General features: G+C 47.6%; 1 protein-coding gene across 1 annotated transcript in view; it reads right to left on the bottom strand.

Moving 5' to 3' along the window:
* Positions 1–23,790, bottom strand: part of PI4KA (phosphatidylinositol 4-kinase alpha) — a 128,328-nt gene that overhangs the window by 64,164 nt on the left and 40,374 nt on the right. Inside the window, exons 8-20 of the mRNA XM_084800346.1 lie at positions 21,217–21,365; positions 17,045–17,110; positions 15,234–15,330; positions 13,373–13,564; positions 12,810–12,873; positions 12,503–12,536; positions 12,130–12,322; positions 11,302–11,434; positions 10,097–10,192; positions 9,425–9,608; positions 7,983–8,086; positions 5,606–5,774; positions 3,459–3,509 (exon numbers count right to left, since the gene is read on the bottom strand). Coding sequence (XP_084656472.1) covers positions 3,459–3,509; positions 5,606–5,774; positions 7,983–8,086; positions 9,425–9,608; positions 10,097–10,192; positions 11,302–11,434; positions 12,130–12,322; positions 12,503–12,536; positions 12,810–12,873; positions 13,373–13,564; positions 15,234–15,330; positions 17,045–17,110; positions 21,217–21,365 — 1,532 coding nt within the window. The remainder of the gene's footprint in view (positions 1–3,458; positions 3,510–5,605; positions 5,775–7,982; positions 8,087–9,424; positions 9,609–10,096; positions 10,193–11,301; positions 11,435–12,129; positions 12,323–12,502; positions 12,537–12,809; positions 12,874–13,372; positions 13,565–15,233; positions 15,331–17,044; positions 17,111–21,216; positions 21,366–23,790) is intronic.

Here is a 23,790-nt window from a genome sequence, read left to right as displayed (position 1 = left end):
TCCGGCTCACTTTCAATCCCCACCTCAGCCACAGCCAGCCTAAGCTGCCCAGGCTCCTGCACAGGCAGCGTGTCCAGTCTCCATGCTTTCTCCTTACTGACATATACTTGGAATCTGCGATCCCCTCTTAAAGAGATTAACCTACCATTTCCAGAGCAGTAGAGGATGAACTCCCAGCACAGGCTATGGGATACTGAGCAGGCTCTGTATCTCACTATCTTCACGCGTGCGTGGAGATAAAGCGGGGCTGTTGGGATAAGATAATGCCTGGACAAGGTCTAGATTAGGAGCTTATTCAGCAAGAGACAGGGAGGCACAGTCCCTCTCCCCTTCCTGAGAGGGGAAGTAGTTATTATTTTAATCTAAGACACTATCTTTCCGAGAAGCTCCTAACTTAGAGGCCTTGGATAGTGAACACATTGTGTTTCTATGGGAAGGAAGTATAAAGCTTACAAAAGCGTCTACAACCTAGAAAAGGTTATAACCTGTCTAAGGCCACAACAACTAGCAGAGTCAAAAATGAACCTGTTCCCAGTGGGACACAGAGTCCTGGGAAGTGGCACATGTCAACAAGCTGCTATATTCTAACAGCTGAGTGGATGAGGTCTTTAAGAGTCAGACCACCTTCAGTGTGCTTAAGTATGGGCTGGTTAGCAAGAAAAGCAGTGAAGAACTAGGTCTGCCACGTCGGAAGGTAAGGATCGCCTGTTTATCAGGAAGGCGTCTCAGAGGCCACACAGCTCTGCGTCCAGCAACTCCTCCATCTCAAGCTTCCAAGACGCATCAGGAGCAAGAACCAAGCTTTTTGCCCCAAATCTGCCTACCCTTTTGAATAATTAAAAGTCTAAAACTGAGTGTACCTTTCCCTTTGAAAAACAAAACAAACACCTACAAAAAAGTACAAAATATTAAACATTAAAAACAAATCAAAACAACCCCCCCACACCTTTGGAAATCAGTTTGTCCCAGAAGGTACAAGAGGTCACTAAAAAGCAAACACAAAAAACCCATGATCCTTTGGCTCTCTGTTGAGCAATTAGGTCAAATATTTGTTTTCTCCCCCATAATATAACCATTAACTTTTGTTAAAAATACAGCACTCCTGAGAAATGCCGCACCCACCATGAGAGTGTAGAACTACCCTTTTGCTGCTAAGTGTGTGCCTAGCTGCCTAGCTGTGCCCATGTGTCTCTCAACACTGTGCTCCAATCTACATTAAAATCTTTTTCTTAACTACAATTAAAAAATAACACTACTCACACTACCCACACAGAACACAGAGGCTTCAGCACTCGGGGGTGCTGTTCTGAGGTGTCGTCCATCACAGTAGTGCCTGCACTGACCCTGCACAGACAGGTTCAGAGACCCACAATCCCACAAACAGCCTCAAGCTCAACCTTGGCCTTGACCACCCAAAGCCTGGGTGCTCCCAAGCAACTTCTCTCATCAGTTCTACCCTCAAAGTGCAAACCATCCCTGGACAATTTCTTGAGTGAACTTATTATGCTATCAATGAGCATTAATAGAAATACTGAAAGTTAATTAATAGACAGGCAGAGAGGCCATTGGGAGAAGGGGGCCAATCGGAACAGGGTGTGACACTTACATATGAAGGTGCCATGATCAAAATCACTACTTTGTATGCTAATCTAAAAAATTAATTTTACAAGGAACCTGAACCAGCCATCTCCTGGAACCAGGCAAGACTTCCAATGGAGGGGTTGGGATCCCAACCCAGCCACAAAACTTTAACCTACAATTTGTCCTGACTACAAGATGTATAGAGGTAAAGATGGAGCAGAAATTGAGGGAATGGCCAACCAATGAGGGGCCCAGTTTGAGACCCATCCCTGATACTACTAACAATACTCTGTTAAGCTTGTAGACAGGAGCTTAGCGTAACTGTCATCAGAGAGACTTCATCCAGGAACTGATGGAAACAAACGCAGAGACCCACAGCCAAGTGTTAGCTGAGCTTGGGGAGTCCTATGGAAGGGAGGAAGGACTGTAGGAGCCAGAGGGGTCAAGGACACCACAAGAAAACCCACAGACTCAACCAACCTGGGCCCACAGAGGCTCACAGAGACTAAATTGTCAACCAGAGAGCACATGTGGGACCGACGAGGCCCTCTGCACACGTGTCACAGTCGTGTGGCTGGGTCGTCATGAGGGACTGCTAAAGTGAGAATCAGGGCCCTGTCTGTTGCCCGCCTTTGGGACTCCTTCCCCTAACTGGGCTGTTTCATCTAGTCCCAATGGGAGCTGAGCCTAGTCCTGCTGTAACTTGATCTGCCATGGCTGGTTGATACCCAGGGGAGGCCTGTCCTCTTCTGAAGGGAAAGGGATTGGGGGTGGATGGGAGAGATTAGGGAGAGGAAACTGTGGTCAGGATGTAAAGCAGATTAATTAAAAAATAATTTTACTATTTTATATTTTATTTTGAGACAGACTCTCACTGCCTAGCCCTGCATGGACTAAAACTCTCTATGCTAACTAGACTGGCTTTGAAATCTGCCTGTCTCTTCTTCTTAAGTGCTGGGATAAAAGGTGTATACTACCACACCCTAAAAAGTTAATTTTAGAAACTGAATGGTGGGCCAAAGAGATGGGTTGGCAGTTAAGAGAGACAGAGAGAGACACACGGATATCTACCTACCTACCTACCTGTCTGTCTGTCTGTCTGTCTGTCTAGCTATCTATGCTGTTCTAGACTACGCCAGGCTATACAATTTGTCAGTCTGTCCGTCTCCCCCGCCCCCCTCTGGAGTCAGGACAGAATGAGAGGAATATAAATATGGGAAGATAGGGCCCTCAGGACTCTGCTGGGGATGAATGAGGATTGGGGGACAAACCTTCACAGAAGTTATTCGAAGAAACTAAGTGTAGTGACTCCGGAGACAGGGGCAGGTGGTTCAGGAGTTTTCTGCTCAGGAAGCAGGCCCTGCACCCAGTGTGCCCCCAGTCTTCCACTATCTGCAGGAAAAAGCCAAGGAAGGAGGCAGGGCAGACACCACCAAAGACACGAATCCAGGAGAATAGCGCCACACCACCAAGAAGGGACATGGAGAGAGTCTGCTGAGGACCAGCTGTGAGTCAGGGCAGCACACAGAGAGAGCGTTCCCTCTGGGTTGTCACCACAAGTCATTGTTGGTGACTGGAACAACTATATGGATAGAGTCATTGGGGTTCCACTATCAGTCTTTGTTGTTTGTTTGTTTGTTTGTTTGTTTTTGAGACAGGATTTCACTATGTAGCTCTGGTTGTCCTAGAACTCACTATGTAGACCGGGCTGGCCTTGAACTCACAGCGCTCCACCTGCCTGTGCCTCCTGAGTGCTGGGATTAAAGGCGTGCGCCACCACGCCCTGCTGAATTACTGGATTTTAGAAAAGTGTTTTTATACAATGTGCTCAAGCGTGAGTTGCTGGAAGGTCCACCATGTGAGGCGTGAGTACTCACCACAGCTATCACCGGGATGAGCACGCCCAAGTTCCCTGCGCTGCTGGAAGCCTGGAAACAAAACAGCACAGTCACTGGCAAAAGCACTTCTTTTCCTAACAAACAAAACCCGACAGTACTGCGCAGACTAGGATGCCCTCGTCTAAGACAATGATGAGACAAGTTCACAGGGCAATGAAGACCGTCTGTGGCTCTAGGCCGTCCACGTGCTAGCACTTCAGCTGGAGACCCTCGTCCCACGCAGCGCGGGTCACTTCCCGTGCGTGTGGTGCTGACCACTGACCCTAGGCTGGGCATCTGCTACCTAAGCACTGGGCCGCTGACTACATGCTCGGCCCTGGGGTAATTTTATTGGGGAGTGGACAGAAACAACATAAATGTCAGATACAAAGCATTAATTTATGATTGTATAAACAGTGGCAATTCTACATAATTATGACATTAGTCACCTGACAGAATGTTAAATGAAAACAAGTCAGGACTTACGAGCATCCACCCTTTGAGTCAATGGTAGGTAGGTGACACACACAGAAAAAAAATTTGTCAAAGTGTCATCAAGGATTTCACCTAAGTAGAGGGGTTGCGGCCTCTTACTTTCTAAGTTTCTGTAAGTTAGGAAGCCCTGGAGATGTTAATAATTAATTGTTAAGTTCTTTAGATAGGCCCCAAAGTAGGGCTAAACTGCAACAAACACTGTGGGGAGCTCTTGACTCGAGCACAGCTGTGTCAAGGAACCCTCATGCATCTTAGTTTAACTTATTTTTTCTTTTTAAACAGGGTCTCACTGTGTAGTCCTGGCAGGCCTAGAACTTGCTATGTAGACCAGGCTAGTCTTGAGGGCTGGTATTAAATGTGTGTGCTGTCACATGTGCAGTTATGGGTGCTTAGGAGTCAGCATCTTCCTCTATACTCCTGCAGGCTCCCTCTCCAGAAGGTCCTGGCTCAGTAAACACTTGGCTGTTTACCGCTCGGCTGGTGTATAGTAACTGCTCTACAGACAGCAGGAATTTGTACTTAGGAGGAAAGGGAACGCTGGTGTTGTTCTTCTAGCCTGTGATAGGAGTGGCCCACTTCCTGTGGAAGCGAAGGCATCACTTCCTCGAGTGTTTAGCACCCCCTTCACCACCAGCACCCTTCTCCCATCACCCTGACACGTAAGCCTCTGCTGAGAACTGAGAAAGCCACCATCCTGGGAGTCCTCATAAGCTGTCAGCAGAAAACTGCTGGGAGAGTCCAGAGGCACAAGGCTGAATGACAGGTGCCCTGCTCTATATTCCCACAAAGCCTCTCAAGGGGGGATGCTCTCTTATTTACTTAACCCCTCACCTGGAACAACAGCAGACACTGCAGCCTGTGGGCCAGATCCTAACCACTACCTGTCTCTCGCACACTGGCCACAGCTGCTGTCAGCTACCACAGCAGAACTAAGTTGTGACAGAAACTGCCTTGAGCCTGCAAAGCCTACAGTATCGACAGCCTGGTTCTTTATAGGAAGTGGCTGATGCTGACTTGGAACAGTACCTGGCACCCAGTGGGTGAATAGTAAGTGGGAAAGGGGCAGAGGGGAAGCCAGTGTAAGAGCAGGAAGATGGCAATGTGGGAGCTGGCTGGGTGTTAATGGGGAGATGATGTGGCGAGGGGTCTCCCTGTCTTAAGGTAAACACTCCCAGATGACAAAGGCAGCGTTCTGTCTGTCTCAGCGACCTGCCTTTCTAGGACAGTCTGGTCACATAAGGTCCTCCTCAGCCTAGGCTCAGGCCCGGGACATCCTCAATGCCTGCTTCCTGATGAGCGACACAGGGAGCGCTGTCCAGGAAGGAACCCATGCTAGTTGCTGCTGTTGTCACCTGGGCTCGTACAAGAGAGATGTAATCTGGAGAGGGACGTCGTCTTCCCTAACCCATCAGCATTCTTGGTGAAAAGCTTCTCTCCTCTCTCTTGCTCTCTCCAGACACACTTAAACCATCCAACAGGTGGTGGGGTACACCTCAGTGGTGGATACACACTTAGCATATGTGAAATCTTAGGCTGGAGCCCAAGAACCAAAAATAGAATAAAATTTAAGACTAAATAATTTAACAAAGAAAGCACCATATTTCCACCAAGATAGCACCTCAGGACTCAGCAACCTCTTTCCTCCTTCCTACCTTCAGGGCAGGCCCCTTCTCGCTCGCCCTCTCACTGGCTCTCTTCCCCTCCAGCCCCAGCTGCACAAACAGCTCCAGCAGGTTCATCAACAGCTCATCCACAAGGTGCTCTTCCTGAATGTTGGCTGCGATGTTGGCCAGCGCATTGATCACTGCTAGGGAGCAGTGCCTAAAGAAAAGAAACAAGGTCAGAGCCGCTGGGATGCGCTGTAGGGGAACACTGGCTCCACGCGGACCTGCCACCCTATGCACAAGGCTATGACACACACACAGGCACCGGAAGTGAGTGGTTGAATAAATCTGGATACCAGGGACCTTGACTTCTCTGAGTGTTAACCACCTAACTGAATATCTGAACACAGACTTACTCAGTTCCAGATTTACTGTTTGAGCTGTTTTTATCCCGCAACTCACAGGGAACCCAAGGGAACCACACCTGGCTGGCTTATTGGGGTTTTCTTTTTGCACACCTTTTTTTGGTTTTTCAAGACAGGGTTACTCTGTATAGCCATGGCTGTCCTTGAGGCTGGACTTGAACTCACAGTGATCCACCTACCTCTCCCTCCCAAGTGCTGGGATTAAAGGCATGTACCACCACCGCCCAGTGACTTGTTTTTGTTTTGTCATGTTTTAAAAAGGGAGATTTATTTATTCATTCATTTATTCATTTATTTACTCATTCATTCATTTATTTATTATGTATATATACAGTGCTCTGCCTGCACATGTGCCTATATGCCAGAAGAGGGCACCAGATCTCATTATAGATGGTTGTGGGCCATCATGTGGTTGCTGGGAATTGAACTCAGGACTTTTAGAAAAGTAGGCAGTGCTCTTAACCTCTGAGCTATCTCTCCTGCCTGGCTTGTTGTTTTTTATTTTTTATTTTTTTGGTTTTTTCAGACAGGGTTTCCCCCATGTTAGCCTTGGCTGATCTGGATTTCCTTTATAGACCAGGCTGGTCTCAAACTCACAGTGATCCACCTGCCTCTGCCTCCTGAGTGCTGGGATTAAAGGCGTGCGCCACCACGCCCAGCTTGTTTTTTTAAAAGACAGCTTTTCACTATGTCACACAGGGTAGTTTGGAATTTGCTATGTGGCTCAGGCTGGCCTCTAACCCTCAATTCTCTTGCCTCAACTTCCTAAATGGTGGTATAACAGTGTGCATCGCTTCTCCAAGTCTTGAAAAGACTTTCTAATTTTGAGAATGCTGATAAGGAGATTTATCCATGGACAGTGTAGACGAATGTTTTTGCTCCAACATTTACTACCCATCAGTGGGTAAATCTATGTATGTGGAACCTCAGATTTAAAAGGCCAACTGTGCAACAATGCCAGCTCACACTGCTCAATAAATCTCACATATACATTTTCCCACCAAAGTACTAACCAGGGCCAGCCTTGCTTAGCTTAACCAAGACCAACAGAGACAGGGCACATTCATGGAGGTCTGGCTGTCACTTGTATCCACTCCCACACCTAGAGATGTGCTCTCAGGCAGAGGTAAGATGAGCATTTCCTGAGGCGAGGCAGCTGCACTGCTTCCCTCTAACCTGACAAGGTCCTTAGAGGAAACCTGTACTTACTAATCAGAAACAGGAATGCACAGCCAAGAACAGAATGCCAACACAGGGGCTCGTTCTCTCCCCTAACCTCACGCCCTCCCTCTGTCCCTTCCACTCATCTGACAAGCTCCTGTGAGGCCCGCACAGTGGACAGGCACGGCTTTTCCTCATGGCATTCCAGGTAACAGCAAGAAGTGTCTGAGTCTGGCCAGGCTTTATACAAATGTAGAATGCTCAAAGATTTAAAAGGTCTTTCCCCTGGGCTCCCAAAATTCTAACTGCCCCCCTCCCCTGCCCATGCTTTGTTTTGTTTTAAGTGCTAAGAAGCAAACCGAGGGCCCTGTACTTGCTGGCCACTAGCTTTGCACGAAAGCCCCAGTCCACAAACCCTACTCTTGAGAAGCTAACGGAGGGAAAGCGCACTCATGGTCTTACATGGCTGCCCCACTGGGCACTCAGGCAACGCTAGCTGACATCCTGACTGGGGCTGGGTGGGTCCTGACACAGCTGGACAGTGTGGTGCTACACAGGGCAGCACTTCAGGTGCAGCTGGCGTGCTGCTTGTGCATGAGAAGCAGCCGCCTAGCTGTGCACTGTGGGCCTGTGACAGGGATGGGGGTAGAGCAGAGGCCATGAGTTACTCCAGCAACAGACTGCTGCCATGTGTGGGTTTCACACATTGCCCTACATGTGCACTGATTTATAAGGTAGAATACTTCTGTAAGAAGACTAACACAGACAAACCCTTAAGCTTCCCTCAAACAGAGTTAAAAGCTGTCAAGATCTGAAGCAACGAGGTACAGCAGCATTACCTGTAGCCATGGTCTTTGTAGTCTTTGGTGGCCGAATACACAACTGAACTGGCCTTCACACTGATTTGCTGGAACAGATTCCACACTTCCTGGTAAATGTATTGCTGGAAGAGAGCAAGAGACACTGTTACCATGCTGTGATTCCCCCGGCCACACTACACATGCAGAAGGCCCCTCTGTCATCACCCAGGGACATAACCAAAGAGACCACGCTGGGCACACTTTCGTGTTCTTAAGTGCCATGGCATATATACGGTGGTCAGAGGGAAAACTGCTGGAGTTGGTTTTCTCCTTCCATCACTCAGGTTCCAGGGATTGAACAAAAATCATCAGGCTTGTCTGCAAGTCTCTTTACCCTCTATGCCATCTTTATCTTATTAACCAATTGATTTATATTCAGGATTTTATTATGAACCCTGGCTGGCCTAGAACTCACTATTTAGAACATGCTGGCTTTGAACTCACAGATATCTGGTTCCTAAGTGCTGGATTAAAGGTGTGCACACCACACCTAGCCTATTTATTTTATTCTTTAAGATTCTTTTTTTCCAAATATTTATTTATTTATTATGTATACAAATCTCGTTATAGATGGTTGTTAGTCAACATGTGGTTGCTGAGAATTGAACTCATGACCTTTAGAAGAGCAGTCAGTGCTCTTAACCTCTGAGCCATCTCTCCAGCCCTATTTTAAGATTCTTTTGTTTGTTTTTTGAGTCAGTGTTTTTCTGTATAGCCCTGGCTGTTCAGGACTCGCTTTGTAGACCAGGCTGGCCTGGAACTCACAGAGATCCTCCTTCCTCTGCCTCCCAAGTGCTGGGATTAAAATGTGCACCACCATGCCTGGCCTTAAGATTCTATTTTTAAATTATGTGTATATGTGTGTTTGCATGGAAGTAAATGCATCTGAGTGCAGGTACCCTCAGAGGCCAGAAGAGAGCATCAGACCTGCTGGAGCTGAAGTCATAGGAGGCCCTAATCCACTTGATATGGGAGCTGAGAACTGAACTTGGGCCTTCCACAAAGGGTACATGCCTCTAACCACTGAGCAACCTTTCCAGCGCGCTGGGTTATTGTTGCTGCTGTTGTTTTTGAGATAGGGTTTTATATATAGAAAGAGTAGGTCTGACCTCCTAACCCTTTGGCCTCTACATCCTGAGTACTGGGACTACAGGCATGTGTCATGTGCTTGGCTAAGGATCCCACACCACATGTAAAAGAGAAGCAGTTTTACTTAGATCCTATTTTATGCTAGCTAACTGAAAAGAGATTAGCTTAAACCTCTTTTCCAAGACCCACGACACCACTGATTACATTATTTCCCCATACAGTGCTGAAGCCACTGTGAGACGTAAGGTCAGCTTCAAGGTACATTAACAGTGCAATTTTACAGCCCTTAGGAGTCAACGGCTTCCAGCTCCGGCCTTACTCAGGGCTCTTACATTTCCAGTGATGACCAGGCAGCCCAGCTGGTCGATGATGAGCACGTCCAGGGGTGAGGGAGGCTGGCAGAATTTCTGCTGCAGGATCTGAAGAATCGGCTCCATGACCTTCGGGGTGTCTCTTAGAGCCACTGCAATGTGCCCCAAGGCGCGGATAGTGTGGTCAGGAATCAAGTGAGCATCCCTATAGGAGGAAAGAAAAGCGGTGTTTAAGAAGCCCTGAGAGTTGGCCGTGGTGGTGCAGGCCTTTAATCCCAGCACTCGGGGACAGGCAGGCGGACCTTTGGATTCTGAGGCCAGCCTGGTCTACAGAGTGAGTTCCAGGACAGCCTAGGCTACTCAGAGAAACCCCCGCCTCAAGACAAACAAAAAGCAAACAAACAAAAACCCCAAGATGTAAAAAGAAAAGCTCTGAGGTATGCAGTGGTGAAACAAAATCAAGAGACTAGAGCCTAGCCCTGGACTTCTCCACGGCCTTGAAGCAGCAGTCTCCCACCACATTCAGGGACAGAGACACCGCAGACTGCGGGCCAGAATGTACACCTGGGGTAGGACTGGCCTTGAGCCTTCAGCAGCCCCAATGCATGGCTACACTATGAGCAGGGAAGAGGCACAAACACACACAGTGGCGAGCAAAGCACAAATGTCTACTTCCCAATGACAGACACATACTTGTCACTCTCCTGGGAGATGTAGAGCCGGTTGGAGAGACTAGCCAGGAAGGCCTCCACGATCACCGGGTCCACGGTCAGGCCGGCCTTCAGGCACCTGTGCAGCAGAGGAGCCACACGAGATTAGGTATTAAGACAGTGAGATGCCGCTGGGCGTGGTGTCGCACGCCTATAATCTTACCACTCGGGAGGCAGAGGCAGGTGGATCTCTGTGAGTTCAAGGACAGCCTGGTCTACAAAGCAAGTCCAGGACAGCCAAGGCTACACAGAGAAACCCTGTCTTGAAAAAACAAAATAAAAATACCCTAAAACAACAACAACAACAAAACCCTACCAAGCAACCAAGCAAAGACAGTGAGAAGCATTTATTTGTCCTCTGCTTGCTTTGTTTCTTTTAAACAGCAGCCCTGAAATTTCTACTCCACAAATCTGAATGAAACCATTCTGCCTGTCTGGAAAGAATAACTTCCTCCAGAATAATGTATCCATGCTAGTTCCAATTTTACACTTCCTTAACATAGCAGCTGAATCAAAAGACAGACGGTTCCCAGATATCTGAGGGCGGGAACAAGGTACCAAACCCCGCCCCCTGCAGATGAACTCCAGGGCTTTACAAAGGCAAAGCTCAGGATCTGCACTAAACTGCATCCTACTCCTGACCAAAGGCTCTTATTAAGGAGAAATGCTTATGCTATAGAGGAAATGGGAAGCAAACCTCCTTTCTCAGGTGTGTCTTGCTCACCACATCTGCTTGGCTCTTAGGGCATACTGAGCTTGTCACTTTGGCTTTTGAGAATGAGGAGCCACAACTCAAAGGGGGATACACTTTCATACAATTCAGAGAGCATTTGACTCTCAAAATGGGAGAGCAACAGCAAAAGCCTCTGACTATATCGAACATTGTACAGAAAAGATATAATTACAGGCTACTTTGGAAGATGGGCTATGGATCAGTCCTCTTTTTTTTTTTTAACATATTACAAATTTTCTCTAATAAACATTTTTACTTTTCTGACCAAGAAAAGAAAGGCAGCTTTATTTTAAAAAACAAAACACAAATATATATATATGTAGTAAGTAGACGCATACTTTAAATAAAAGGGGTAAGCTCACTCCTTCTACAGCAAGCCTGTGCCCCATCCCCAGAGACTGTCCTCACCCACGGTCCACTTGGCTCACCCCTTCATCCCCAGAAACTGTCCTCACCTGCAGATGTTGTCAATGGCGATGTCCCTGAGCTGCTCATACATGGACGGCTGGTTCTTCTTGCCGGGCAAGACATTCAGAGTTGACTCGGAATGTTCATTGGTGACACTGATTTTTATATCATTGCCAGCGACTAAAAGTGAAAATTCAAACTTGTGTCTATTCAGCTTTCACTTTCACCCCTTCCTTGCCTAAAACTGAGATAACTTAACCAAGTTATAATGACTGATTCAAAAAGCAGTTCCTTAACCATCACAATTATCAATCAGGAGTGTTTTTTGTTTTTCTGTTTGTGTGTCTTTACTATAAGGACCAGACAAGTCTTCTGATAGCTGAGATTGGGCTTCTTCATCTGAAGGGAAAAGGTATCAGTGTAACTACGCATGGCGCTCACTACATTAGGAAGCTACTTACTCTAACTATAAGAGAAGATGTGCTCTAGCCTGTGTCCTCTTAAGGGGCAGTGAAGACCAAATGAGGCAGTGTACATGACATTCCTAGCTCAGGTCAGGCACGGAGAGCTTCCGGTCACTTCCTCAAGAGAAAATGCCAAAAGCCAAACAACCAAACCAATCAACAACCAACCAAACAACAACAACACACAAAAAAACCCCAAGCAACAAAACAAAAGCCACCATCACAGGGGGCCTTCAGTGGGAGGCAGAGAAAAGCCTGACACCTAGGGAATGGTGGCCGCGGAGAGAAAGGCAGAAGGGAAGATGTAGAGGAGGAGGATTGGGCCCAAACAAGTACAGCCATAGAACGCAAATAGTAACAGTCCTGCTCTCAAGGACCCAGGAGCCCTGGTGCTGAGGGGAGCGCTGTTACCTGTGTGGTACTGACTGTGGTACTTGTAGAGCTTCACCAGCACTGGGGAAGGAATCACCAGAAAGTCTCTCAAAGATGGTGTCACCGAGTGCACCACCACCGGGAACCTTTCACAGAGGCGGCCCAGACCCTGCAATGCAACATCAAAAGTCACCACACTGTCTGTTAGAAAGGACCACCTACCTACTAGGCTCTGGGATGCTTAGCACTTCTGATGTTCAAGTCTCACCAAAACTTCCAAAGTCACTGGACTGACTCTTCGCCAATCAAGCAAATATACATTGCTAAGACTGTTGGTGTCTTTTAAATAAAGACATTAAGTACCAAGTGCGCTTAACAGCAGTGGCAGGTGTGTAGTCGATAGGGTCTGTACCAAGGGGGGAGCCGTAGCCAAGCAGAACCAGTCACTGTAACAAGGGCATCTTTCTGTGAGGTCCTGTGGTACAGGTGGAATACTCAGCTGCTGGCCTGGATCAGATGCAAGGCTGTCCCACACCAAGGAGGACCCCAGGTCCTCTTTAAGACAAGCAGCTCTTAGATATCACGTGCAGAACTGCATTATGTGGAGCAGCCTGTGCTGTGCTCAGGTCACAGCAGGCTCTAGTCAGACTTTTTAGAGGACAACTTTGCTGTCTCTTGTCGATCGCAGAGCACCGGTGGTGTCAGGACTGGAGACTAACCTGCAGGCAGCGGATGTCTTGGACTGCAGCTTTTCAGACAGCTTGATGCAAAGGTTTTCTGCACCTTAATTTAGGGCCAGAAGCAGACACAAATGGTCACCAAAGCCCAGCGTTCAGAAACTATGCTCTCACTGACGAGTCACAGGGCTTAGCCGAGTCCCACAGAAGCTCAGGCTGCAGGTACTAAGCCTCAGAGGCAGCACCGGGAGTTTTGCGGCAGGCGCCCACACAGTGTGTGTCTACTGTGGCTCCCTTCTTGTCTCAGTGTTCTACTCTGCAGGAATGTTGCCCAGACTCCCCCCTGCACTGATCAGCCTCGTACCCCTCAGCTATGAACTCCCACCTCGCTAGAGCAAAGTCTAACCCACTGTCAAAAGCCAGCAGAGAGAAGGCACAGGCCTGGTGGCCCTGGGTTTGCTCTTCCTCGAAGGTGCACTGCCTCACACTGCAGCATGGGACAGCAAATGCCTGGGCCCCGCATTCTAAGCTGCTTTGGGAAGCACAGGAAGGTCCTTGGGTAGGCCTAGCACTCACAGGCCGTAGGGAGGCAGCCTAGCGCGCACCTTGCTCATCCTTCACAGCCCACACCATGAGGTCCACGCAGGCGGCGTTTGCTTGGCAGCGCAATTTGAGTGGGCTCATCTCGCTGTGGATCCTGTCCGCGTCGTGTAGAATCTTTTGGAGCTCCCCTTGGCTCATGTTAAACTGCTCCAACACAAAATCATGGATCTCTTTCACAAAGGAGGTGGGGAGGTCTGTGGGAAAGAAAGTTTGGGGCGGGGTTGGGGGCTAGTCACGGATGGAAACAGCCATACTGCAACACAGGCAGCAGGCACCATGGTGAAGGCTGCCGCTCCCTCTCAACAGAAACAAAGGTGACCTCTGACGCTGGCTCCAGAGCTCTAAGAATGCCTGCAGAGCCAAGCATGAACGAGCTATGCTGTACTTCTCCACAAGACACAATTTGTTGCTCAGAAGAAAAGAGGAAGTCAGACCCAGGCTGTTAGTGTGGTTTGCTTTGGGTGGTGCTGGGGAATCAATCCACGTGCTCCTACAACCACTGAGTTCATCCTAAACCTGCACTACTCTCTTCTAAGCTCAAAAACTAAAAGCCAAATATATGAAATACCTAAGAGGTATCGTCAGCAGGATCATTCAGCTGACAACAGGAAACACTTAATGATATATTTTTCTATACGTGGACAGTTGTAAGACCACAGCAAAAACTGACTGGTTGGTTGTAGAGAGAATTTCATGGGTCTCTGGAGTAACAAAGATTAAAGGTTTTCCAAATTCTCATGGTTAGGCTTGAAAATCATAGACCGCCTGTGACAGGCATAGGTCAGCCTAGTAACAAACAGGCAGGGTAAGGTTGAGTCTGAGACTTATTCACCAAGACAGGTCGTGAATGATGGAGTTCATGTGCCAATGACAGGAAAGACAAGTATTCAGCTCATTCCACCTAAGACAGGCTCTTCATTTTATGTTAGAAGGGACAGACGTGGGGGGGCCTTATTTCCACACTGTGGCTCAGTGGAGCAAAGAGCCACTCGCCCCTGCTGGGAGAGCCCTTTGTGTTGCTTATGCTGCTGGGAGCTCTGTTACACCTCTATGTTTGGATTGCCTCCCACTGAGAGAGACAAAGGCGTTTCTCCAGGCTCTGCTCTCTTCCCAGCCCGCCAGAGGACTTGTAATAAGATCCTGAAACAAGACACTTATCTGTGTTCTGTATAAAAGCCTGTACTCCCTCAGATTAAAGGAGGCTTCCATCGGATTTTCGTCCTGGCCTCATCTCTGCGTGTCTCTGTCCTATCTCTCCCCATTCACACCCCCTCTTTCAGGTGTACCCTGCTTTGATATGTTCTGCAGGACAAGACAGAACATTTAATGTTACGAAAAAAACAACATAGGAAAACACATGAGAAATTGGGAGGAAATGCTAATTCTTGAGTGTGCATGTAAAATTATTAGGATGTACTGTCTCTGAGTTAAAAGGCACAAAGCAAAACTCCATGCCCTCCCCCCCCCACTCCGAAAATGAGTAAATTTGATAATGCAAAACTATGCCCAGGGCAATGATAAAAGGTGTGTAGAAAGACATGAGGAAATAAACCCATCTCTTCAGCCATCATTGGCAGCATTAGCATCGGGGACAGATTTTTTAAAATGTCCTTATTTGCTCTAAAGTTCAGTCACGTGCTTGTGTTTCTCACGTGTGGCCTTTTATTTTCTGAGAAGGGCTCCTGCCGTGTTACCTAGGCTGGTCTCAAACTCCTGGCTCTGCCCATCCCTCCAGGCATCGAGGCCGCCAGCCACAAGCCACGTGTAATTTTAAGTTGGTGCCAACAGAAAGCAAGTACCAGCCTATAATGGTGCCCAGGGAAGCCATCCTCCTGTGCTCACAGCGTACCTGCCAACCCTTACCTTTCATGTAGTACAGAGTATCTCGAAGCATCTTGAACATGGTCAGGTAGAGGGGATCGCTGAAGGTTGTGTAGTACAGATCAGCACTGGGAGTGGCCTGCGGAGGAAACAGGCACATGGCCACAGCCCAGAAACACCTGAACTGCCTTTGGTCCTGCACAGAGGCCAAGCAAGTAGCTCTGTTGTATTAGTGTCTTTGCAATCTAAACTGAGCGCACACTTACAATGACTCATAACACATATATATTTAATTACTCTCCTCATCCTCTTCAGGAAAAGGCTCAAATAAACAGGAGGTCCATGCATGGCCCTGACGTCCACAGGCAGGAGCTATATAGACCCATAACAACAACAACAACAACAACAACAACCCACGAACAGTTCACTGTCTTTGGCCTGACGCGGGCAATGAAGGAGGTGAAAGACATACAAGGGCCAGAGGGAACCTGTAGCCCAGGGCACTTCCAGATTTTATAAACAAAATTAATTTTGAATTCTTCTTTACCAATCTAATGTCAAATGTAGTACTGGTTAAAAGCAAAGCAAAACAAACAAGAAAAAAATGACAAGGTCTAATGAGTTAAGAGGCAGATGAATCTTTGAGTTCAAGGCCAGCCTGGTCTACAGAGCGAGTTCCAGGATAGCCAGGGCTTTGGAAAGAAACCCCATCTTGAAAAGTGAAAAATACTGTTAACAAATAAAACTATCAAAATCACATTCACAGGGAGAAAGGGCCCTAGGATGCCACATTACCAGTTTTCCCCTATTAATATAAGCCCTATGGGGCTCAGGAGACATCTCTGGTTAAGAGCATTTATTTGTTTGAGACAGGGTTTCTCTGTGTAACAACCCTCACTGTTCTTGACTCCCTTTGTAGATCAGGCTGGCCTTGAACTCAGCGATCCACCTGCCTCTGCCTCCCAAGTGCTGTGATTATAGGCATGCGCCACCACACCCAGCTCCACTCTGAATTTTAACAATGTAAGTCATACTGCCTTAAAATAAAAAAAAATAAAAGAGGGGAGGTGGGAACTGTGTCCTTCGTCAGGGCCAGTTAAGAGGAAACTGCACACAGCACCAACACTAATGTCACAGTTTGCTGATGACACGTGCAGAGCAGAGGGGACAGTTTAAAGTACACTGAAGACCCCTGCAAGTAATCTTTCTACCTCCTACTTCAGCCTCATGGGTCACCAGTCTGTTATGTCACAATCAGAAGAGAGAAAACACACCAATTTAAGGACTGGGTCTAGAGCGTAAGTATGAGCACACGCACACACAGGCACATGCAGCAATAATCAGCTCAAATTCTCACACTGATACATGTGCACTAAGACTTTAAAACTTCCCAGAATCCAGAGGTAATGATTTTGTATTTAGATCTGTGGACCTTGGCTCCAAATATATTTTTTTATAAGTCTCCCATATATGTACCACAAACACTTAAAAGTTAGGCTTGTACGTTCCTTTAAGTACACCCCACAGCCTAAAGAGGCAGCTTTGGAAGCATCAAAGGAGCAAGGAAGGTAAAATCCAGAAAGACCCAGTGTGTGACACGGGCACATTTGTCAGGCCCATGACCCTTCCCATTGTGAGGTGGCAGCACTGACCACTGTCAGCACTGTGTGGTGATGTACTAAGCAGCCAGGCACAGGCAGGCAGGCGGTGGGCGAGTTGGGACTAAGGATGAAATAAGCTGAGCTCCCGCTGCAAACTGTCTTCACTCCCACCCTCCTATGACCAATTCCTGCTTTTTCTTTGCAGACGTAAGTCAGGCTAATTTCATGGTAATGTCCTCAGAAGGTACGTACTTCCATCACGCTGGCTACAGCTGCATCTAAGGATTTGAGAACAGGCTCTTCAACGATCTTCTTCACCTGTGAGAGAGAAATCACATGAAGCAGCTTTCACAGAGACAGGAATGCTAGCCCTTCCACCCAGTGCCAGCGTCCTGTCCGTAGATAAAACCCGTTCTTGCCCCCAATCCTCACAATGTTTAGATAGGAAAAAGGCAGGGGCTAGAGAGACGCCTCAGGGGTCAAGAGCATTTGTTGCTCTGGCGGAGGACCCAGGTGTGGTTCCCCTCATGGTGGCTGACAGCTGCCTGTGACTCTAGTTTGAGGGGATGTGATGCTATCTTCTGACTTCCGTGGGCACCAGACATGCACACGGTACACATACATATATGTAGGGAAAGCATTCTCACACAGATAATAAATAAATCTAAAAAACTTTTTAAAAAGAAAAATGAAAACCCAGTAAAATTGCAGTGATAAATGTAATGGAAAGTAGCTCAACAACGTATCAACTGAACAATGATCAAGCCATATGCACAAAATGCCCCGAGGATTCTAGCATCATTTGGGGCTTTTCTTACCCTAACTATGAATGACAATAAAAATAAAGGAAGTGACTGTCCAACTCACTGATTCTTTTTTCCTTTTGTGATTTTTTTGAGATGGATGTGTGTGTGTGTGTGTGTGTGTGTGTGTGTGTGTGTGTGTGTGTGTGTGTGTGTGTGTGTGTGTGTGTGTGTCTAGCCCCGGCTATCTTAGAACTAGCTCTTTATACCAGGCTGGCCTTGAACTCAGATCCGCCTGCCTCTGTGTTGGAATTAAAGGTGCACACTACCACTGCCCTGCCACCACTGTTAGACTGCTATTTTCAAGATGGCAGAGTGCTGACACTCCAGTACTGCCATTACCAAGCACAGCTCCGAGAGATCCCTGCAACTGGGGCTTCCCTGTGGTCAGGCTTGAGCACAGGTCCATCCTCTTCATTACCGGGGACCACACGTCATGTGTGCACCCCACACCAAGTCTCTCTCTGTCTCTTTCTCTCCCTCTCCTCTCTCTCTCTCTCTCTCTCTCTCTCTCTCTCTCTCTCTCTCTCTCTCTCCCTGGAATTTGTTTGTTTTCTTGGAAACAGGGTCTCACTATTACCCCTGGCTGTCCTCAAACCTACAGATATCCTCCTACCTCTACCTCCCTAGGGCTAGGATTAAAAGTATGCAACATCACCTGTGTGTGACCTTTAGTTTTTGTTTCTTCGGCTGGGTCTCACTCTATAGCCCCAGTTGGCCTCGACCTCACTGCAATCTTCCTGCTAAAGACCCTCCTATTTCAGATGCAAACAATGGCACCCGAAGATGTCTATGTTGTCACCTCAAAGCTACGCAAAAACACTCCAGTTAGAAAAACTCGGGCTGGGCTGGAAAGATGGCTCAGTGGTTAAGAGCGCCACTTGTTCTCCCAACGGTCCTGAGTCAGATCCCAGCAACCACATGGTGGCTTCCAACCATCTGTAATGAGATCTGATGCCCTCCTCTGGCCTGCAGTTGTACATGCAGGTAGGACACTGTATATATAATATAAATCAATAAATCTTAAAAAAGAAAAGAAAAGAAAAACAGGTTGATAGTAATACAGCAAATCCTCAGAGTAAATCAAACATATAGGAAAAGCACTGCTTTTAGTGGCATCTGAATACTTGGACTGAGACTGACCCTGCGCTGGACCTGTATATTCTCGATGTACTTGACACACGTAAGACACCTCTCCCAGATACTTAGTGTAAGAATACACAAAAATGAGCCAGGCGGTGGTGGTGCATACCTTTAATCCCAGCACTCGGGAGGCAGAGGCAGGTGGATCGCTGTGAGTTCGAGGCCAGCCTGGTCTACAAAGTGAGTCCAGGACAGCCAAGGCTACATAGAGAAACCCTGTCTCGAAAAGCAAAAAAAAAAAAAGAATACACAAAAATGCTACAGAATATGCCATGGGTGAATGTGCTCAAAGCCAAGCAAATGTCATCATGTGAGTTCACCTGTGCCCCTCCTCTCAAAAGACCATCCCAGAGGAACTTGCGGATGGCTCACACCAGGCCCCACAGGCATGGAGTAGGCAGGGCATGGACCGATGGCTCACAACCAGCCCTGTCACCCACCCCCCTCCAATGGAGGCTGTGTGACAAGTACTACACAGGCCTGAGACTAAGACCCTCTTTTGAGGCTAAGACCCCCAGAAGGGGGGAGTCTCCTGGAATGGGGTCAATATTCCGGCCAGCAGAAAGACTGCAGTTTCAATATCCTCATTGCTAGGAGCTATTTTCTATTCTGTCTAAATTCTAGCTGCACTTCACTGCCAAAGTAAGACTCCTCAAGCATAGCAATGGTTGCTAGGGCTGGAGAGATGGCTCAGAGCTTAAGAGCACTGGCTGCTCCTCCAGAGGTCCTGAGTTCAATTCCCAGTACCCACATGGTGGTGGCTCACAACCATCTATAATGTGATCTAATGCCCTCTTCTGGTGTGCAGGTGTACATGCAATAGAACACTGTACATAATAAATAATTTTTACAAAGAAAAACAAAAACAATGGTTGCTATGAGACCCTGGCCCGGGACTGCAGCTGGGGACTGCCCGTGGCCGAAGTAGTTCTGCTTTACTTATTAAAAGAGACATGACTAGAAACTAATCATTGGTTAATAAGTTATACTACAAAGAAATGGAGTATTTTAAAAGACTCCAGGTAGAAGGAACAAAAAGAATAGGAAAGGAAAAAATGTCCTGGCACACAGGTGCTGGGCACGAGTTTCGTTAGGGAGAGGACATTGGCCCTGGACAAAGAAAGCACATATATACTGATACTAAGCCAATAACTTAGAAGTGATGACGGCTTTCTGCTATGTTTTCTGTATCTTGTATAGTTTCATTCAAAGTTGTGATTCAAAATATGACACTATTATTTGTATTCTGTACCTGTACTGCGTATGCTGGATTGCTCACTGACTTCCTTGAATCTGCTCTGTGGGAAAATGTAACCGCTAGCCCCTCTGCTTTTGAAATGAATGTTTAAAAACTTAGACTGCTTGGCTGTAAAATACACTCAAATAAAGATTCAGTCTTGAGTTTTGTCTGTTTGTCACTTCGCCTATCTCTGTTTCACTGACGCTCCAAGAACTCCCGATCTCAAGGACCTATCCCCGACTGAGCTGGTCGGTGGCACAGCCCCTACAGATGTGGAGTAGGGCACGGATTCTCTATGGAGTGCCTGCTGCTCGCACCACCTGGTGATGCCGCACACGGGCTAGGGAAGGAAGGGGCTGGAGTATGTAGGATTGGGGAAGACTGAGGGGCAAGGAGCCCTCACTGGCATTGAGTAAGGCTTCCCAGGTGTGGTGGGCTGGGGGAAAGAGTACCCACAACCCGGTGTGGAACCCTAACTCCTCACCTAGGCTCTGTAGGGACGCCCAATAAATTCACTGATTTGCCAGAGTGAACGTTGGCAGAACTTTGCCCGTGTCTCCTTAGGACCTGGGTCGGAGGGGTAGACACTGCTTTACATCTTCCCTGGGGAGGGAACTTGACTCTCATTCCTTCAGTAATTTGCCAGTTCATTACATCTATTGTCCGTGGAAATAACGGGACAGGCTGGGTACCCTATGACAAATCTGAAATCCCAAACCCAATCTGATTTCCGTCCCATCTGACAAAAGTATTGACTGCATAAGGCAGGCATGGTCGCAGGCCTGTGGTCCCCCAAAGGCCAGGATGAGAGAGCTCCTGAGCTCAGGAGTTTGAGTTTGGCCTGGGCAACAGAGCAAGACTGCTTCAAATGAAAGAATCTGAAACTATAAAATAACCCTCTATCCGTGTAAGGGGCATGGATAGCTACTTGGGAGGCTGAAACAGGGAGACCTGATGTTCAAGGCCTGCCTGGGTAAATGCCTAAGACTCTGCTTCAAAATTAAAAATATGGATTTGTTGTTTTAAGGCTAGGAATATAGTTCAATGAGAGGTGCCAGGTTCAGCCCCCAGTGCCATAATGTTAATTAGGCATAGTGAGACGGCATTTTAGCACGAGGGAGGCACCGGCAGGAGGGTTGTAGTAAGTTCAAAGCCAGCCAGGGCTACACAGCTCTCAAAAAACGAACAACAGCAGCACCTAGTCATCTGATGACTGGTTTCCCTTTGGTTTTGCTTACCAAGTTTAAGAGTTCCCGAAGCATTTCCAGAGGGATGCTGAACTCCTTATAGGTGATGCCATTGAACAGGGGCGAGACAGAGAAACTAGAGCTGATGGTGGAGAAGTAGTACTCGGGCTCCAGGGTGGTCCCGTCAGGCAGGCAAGAGGCTGGCGGAGAAAACAAAATAAAACAGAAAGACACGCATGACCCAACGAACTCCCGAAAAGCAACGTAGGTATATATATTTTGGTTTTGTTGATACTACAATTCCTTTTTATCCCAGGTGTTTCTGCTGTCACAGCAATCCTCCTGCTTCAGCTGTTCAGTGTTGAGAGTGTTTAGGAAAGAAGGGATATTTTGGCTAATCTGCTGAGGGTATAAGCTAGCACAAGTCTTGAGTTCCATTACAGTGATGGAAGCATGGCAGTGGAACTGTGCTGGAAGGCAGGAGCTGTGTGATCACATCCGGGTGGAAGGCAGGAGGCTGCCTGATCACATCCAGTGAATCAGGATGTTAAGAGCTCTCCTTGTACGCTCACTTTTAAAGGTCTCCTGTGTGTGTCCCCATGCAGGTGCCCATGGAGGCCAAGAGAGCAGCTGACCGCTTAGAGCTGGAGTTACAGGTGGTAGGGAGCCACGCAGTGTGGGTGATGACCACTGTGCTCAGGTCCTCGGTGGGAGAGGAGGAGGAGAGGGTACAATTATACCTTTTCAAAGCTGAGAGATAAAGTGTAAGGTCCTCAGGGTACCCAGAGATGTGTTGTGTTTTGTTTTGTTTTTCGAGACAGGGTTTCTCTGTTTCCCAGAGTGCTGGGATTAAAGGTGTGCACCACCATGCCTGGCCTAAACCAGTGCATTTTTAAACATCTAGATACTTAATGGCCTTTAAAGAAGTAGCATTTGGGCTGGAGAAATGGCTCAGTGGTTAAGAGCGCCACCTGCTCTTCCAGAGGTCCTGAGTTCAATCCCCAGCAACCACATGGTGGTTCACAACCACCTATAATGTAATCTGATACCCTCTTCTGCAGATAAAGCACTCATATGCAATAAATAAAATAAATAAATCTTAAAAAAAAAAAAAAGAAGTAGCATTTATCACTAGCCCTTCTACTAGAAAGGGAAGTAGCATGCTTTTACAAGTTAGAACCCAAAGGGTAGCATCTGGGTGAATCTGTGAATTGTTGTCTGTATTTTTCTCTAGAGATATTTTAAAACTAAACTCAAAAAAATTTCTGGGGGCTGGAGAGCTGTCTCAGCAGTTGAGAGGACCTGAGTTGTTTACCATGTCAAGCATCTCCCTCCCGCCTGGGACTCCAGCTCCAGGGGACCTGACACCCTCTTTCAGATTTCACAGGCATCTGCACACATGTGCACATTCCCATATACCACACACACACACACACACACACACACACACACACACACACACACAGCTCCAGGGGACCTGACACCCTCTTTCAGATTTCACAGGCATCTGCACACATGTGCACATTCCCATATAACACACACACACACACACACACACACACACACACACACACACAGCTCCAGGGGACCTGACACCCTCTTTCAGATTTCACAGGCATCTGCACACATGTGCACATTCCCATATACCACACACACACACACACACACACACACACAGCTCCAGGGGACCTGACACCCTCTTTCAGATTTCACAGGCATCTGCACACATGTGCACATTCCCATATACCACACACACACACACACACACAGCTCCAGGGGACCTGACACCCTCTTTTAGATTTCACAGGCATCTGCACACATGTGCACATTCCCATAACACACACACACACACACACACACACACACACACACACACAGCTCCAGGGGACCTGACACCCTCTTTCAGATTTCACAGGCATCTGCACACATGTGCACATTCCCATATAACACACACACACACACACACACAGCTCCAGGGGACCTGACACCCTCTTTCAGATTTCACAGGCATCTGCACACATGTGCACATTCCCATATACCACACACACACACACACACACACACACACACACACACACACACAGCTCCAGGGGACCTGACACCCTCTTTCAGATTTCACAGGCATCTGCACACATGTGCACATTCCCATATACCACACACACACACACACACACACACACACACACACAGCTCCAGGGGACCTGACACCCTCTTTCAGATTTCACAGGCATCTGCACACATGTGCACATTCCCATATACCACACACACACACACACACACACACACACACACACACACACACACAGCTCCAGGGGACCTGACACCCTCTTTCAGATTTCACAGGCATCTGCACACATGTGCACATTCCCATATAACACACACACACACACACACACACACACAGCTCCAGGGGACCTGACACCCTCTTTCAGATTTCACAGGCATCTGCACACATGTGCACATTCCCATATACCACACACACACACACACACACACACACACACACACACACACACACAGCTCCAGGGGACCTGACACCCTCTTTCAGATTTCACAGGCATCTGCACACATGTGCACATTCCCATATACCACACACACACACAGCTCCAGGGGACCTGACACCCT

Source organism: Acomys minous, assembly GCF_964271855.1.
Source record: "Acomys minous genome assembly, chromosome: 11".
Classification (NCBI taxonomy): Eukaryota; Metazoa; Chordata; class Mammalia; order Rodentia; family Muridae; genus Acomys; species Acomys minous.
Note: the sequence above shows the minus strand (reverse complement) of the source record. Positions and strands in the feature narration are given on the sequence as shown.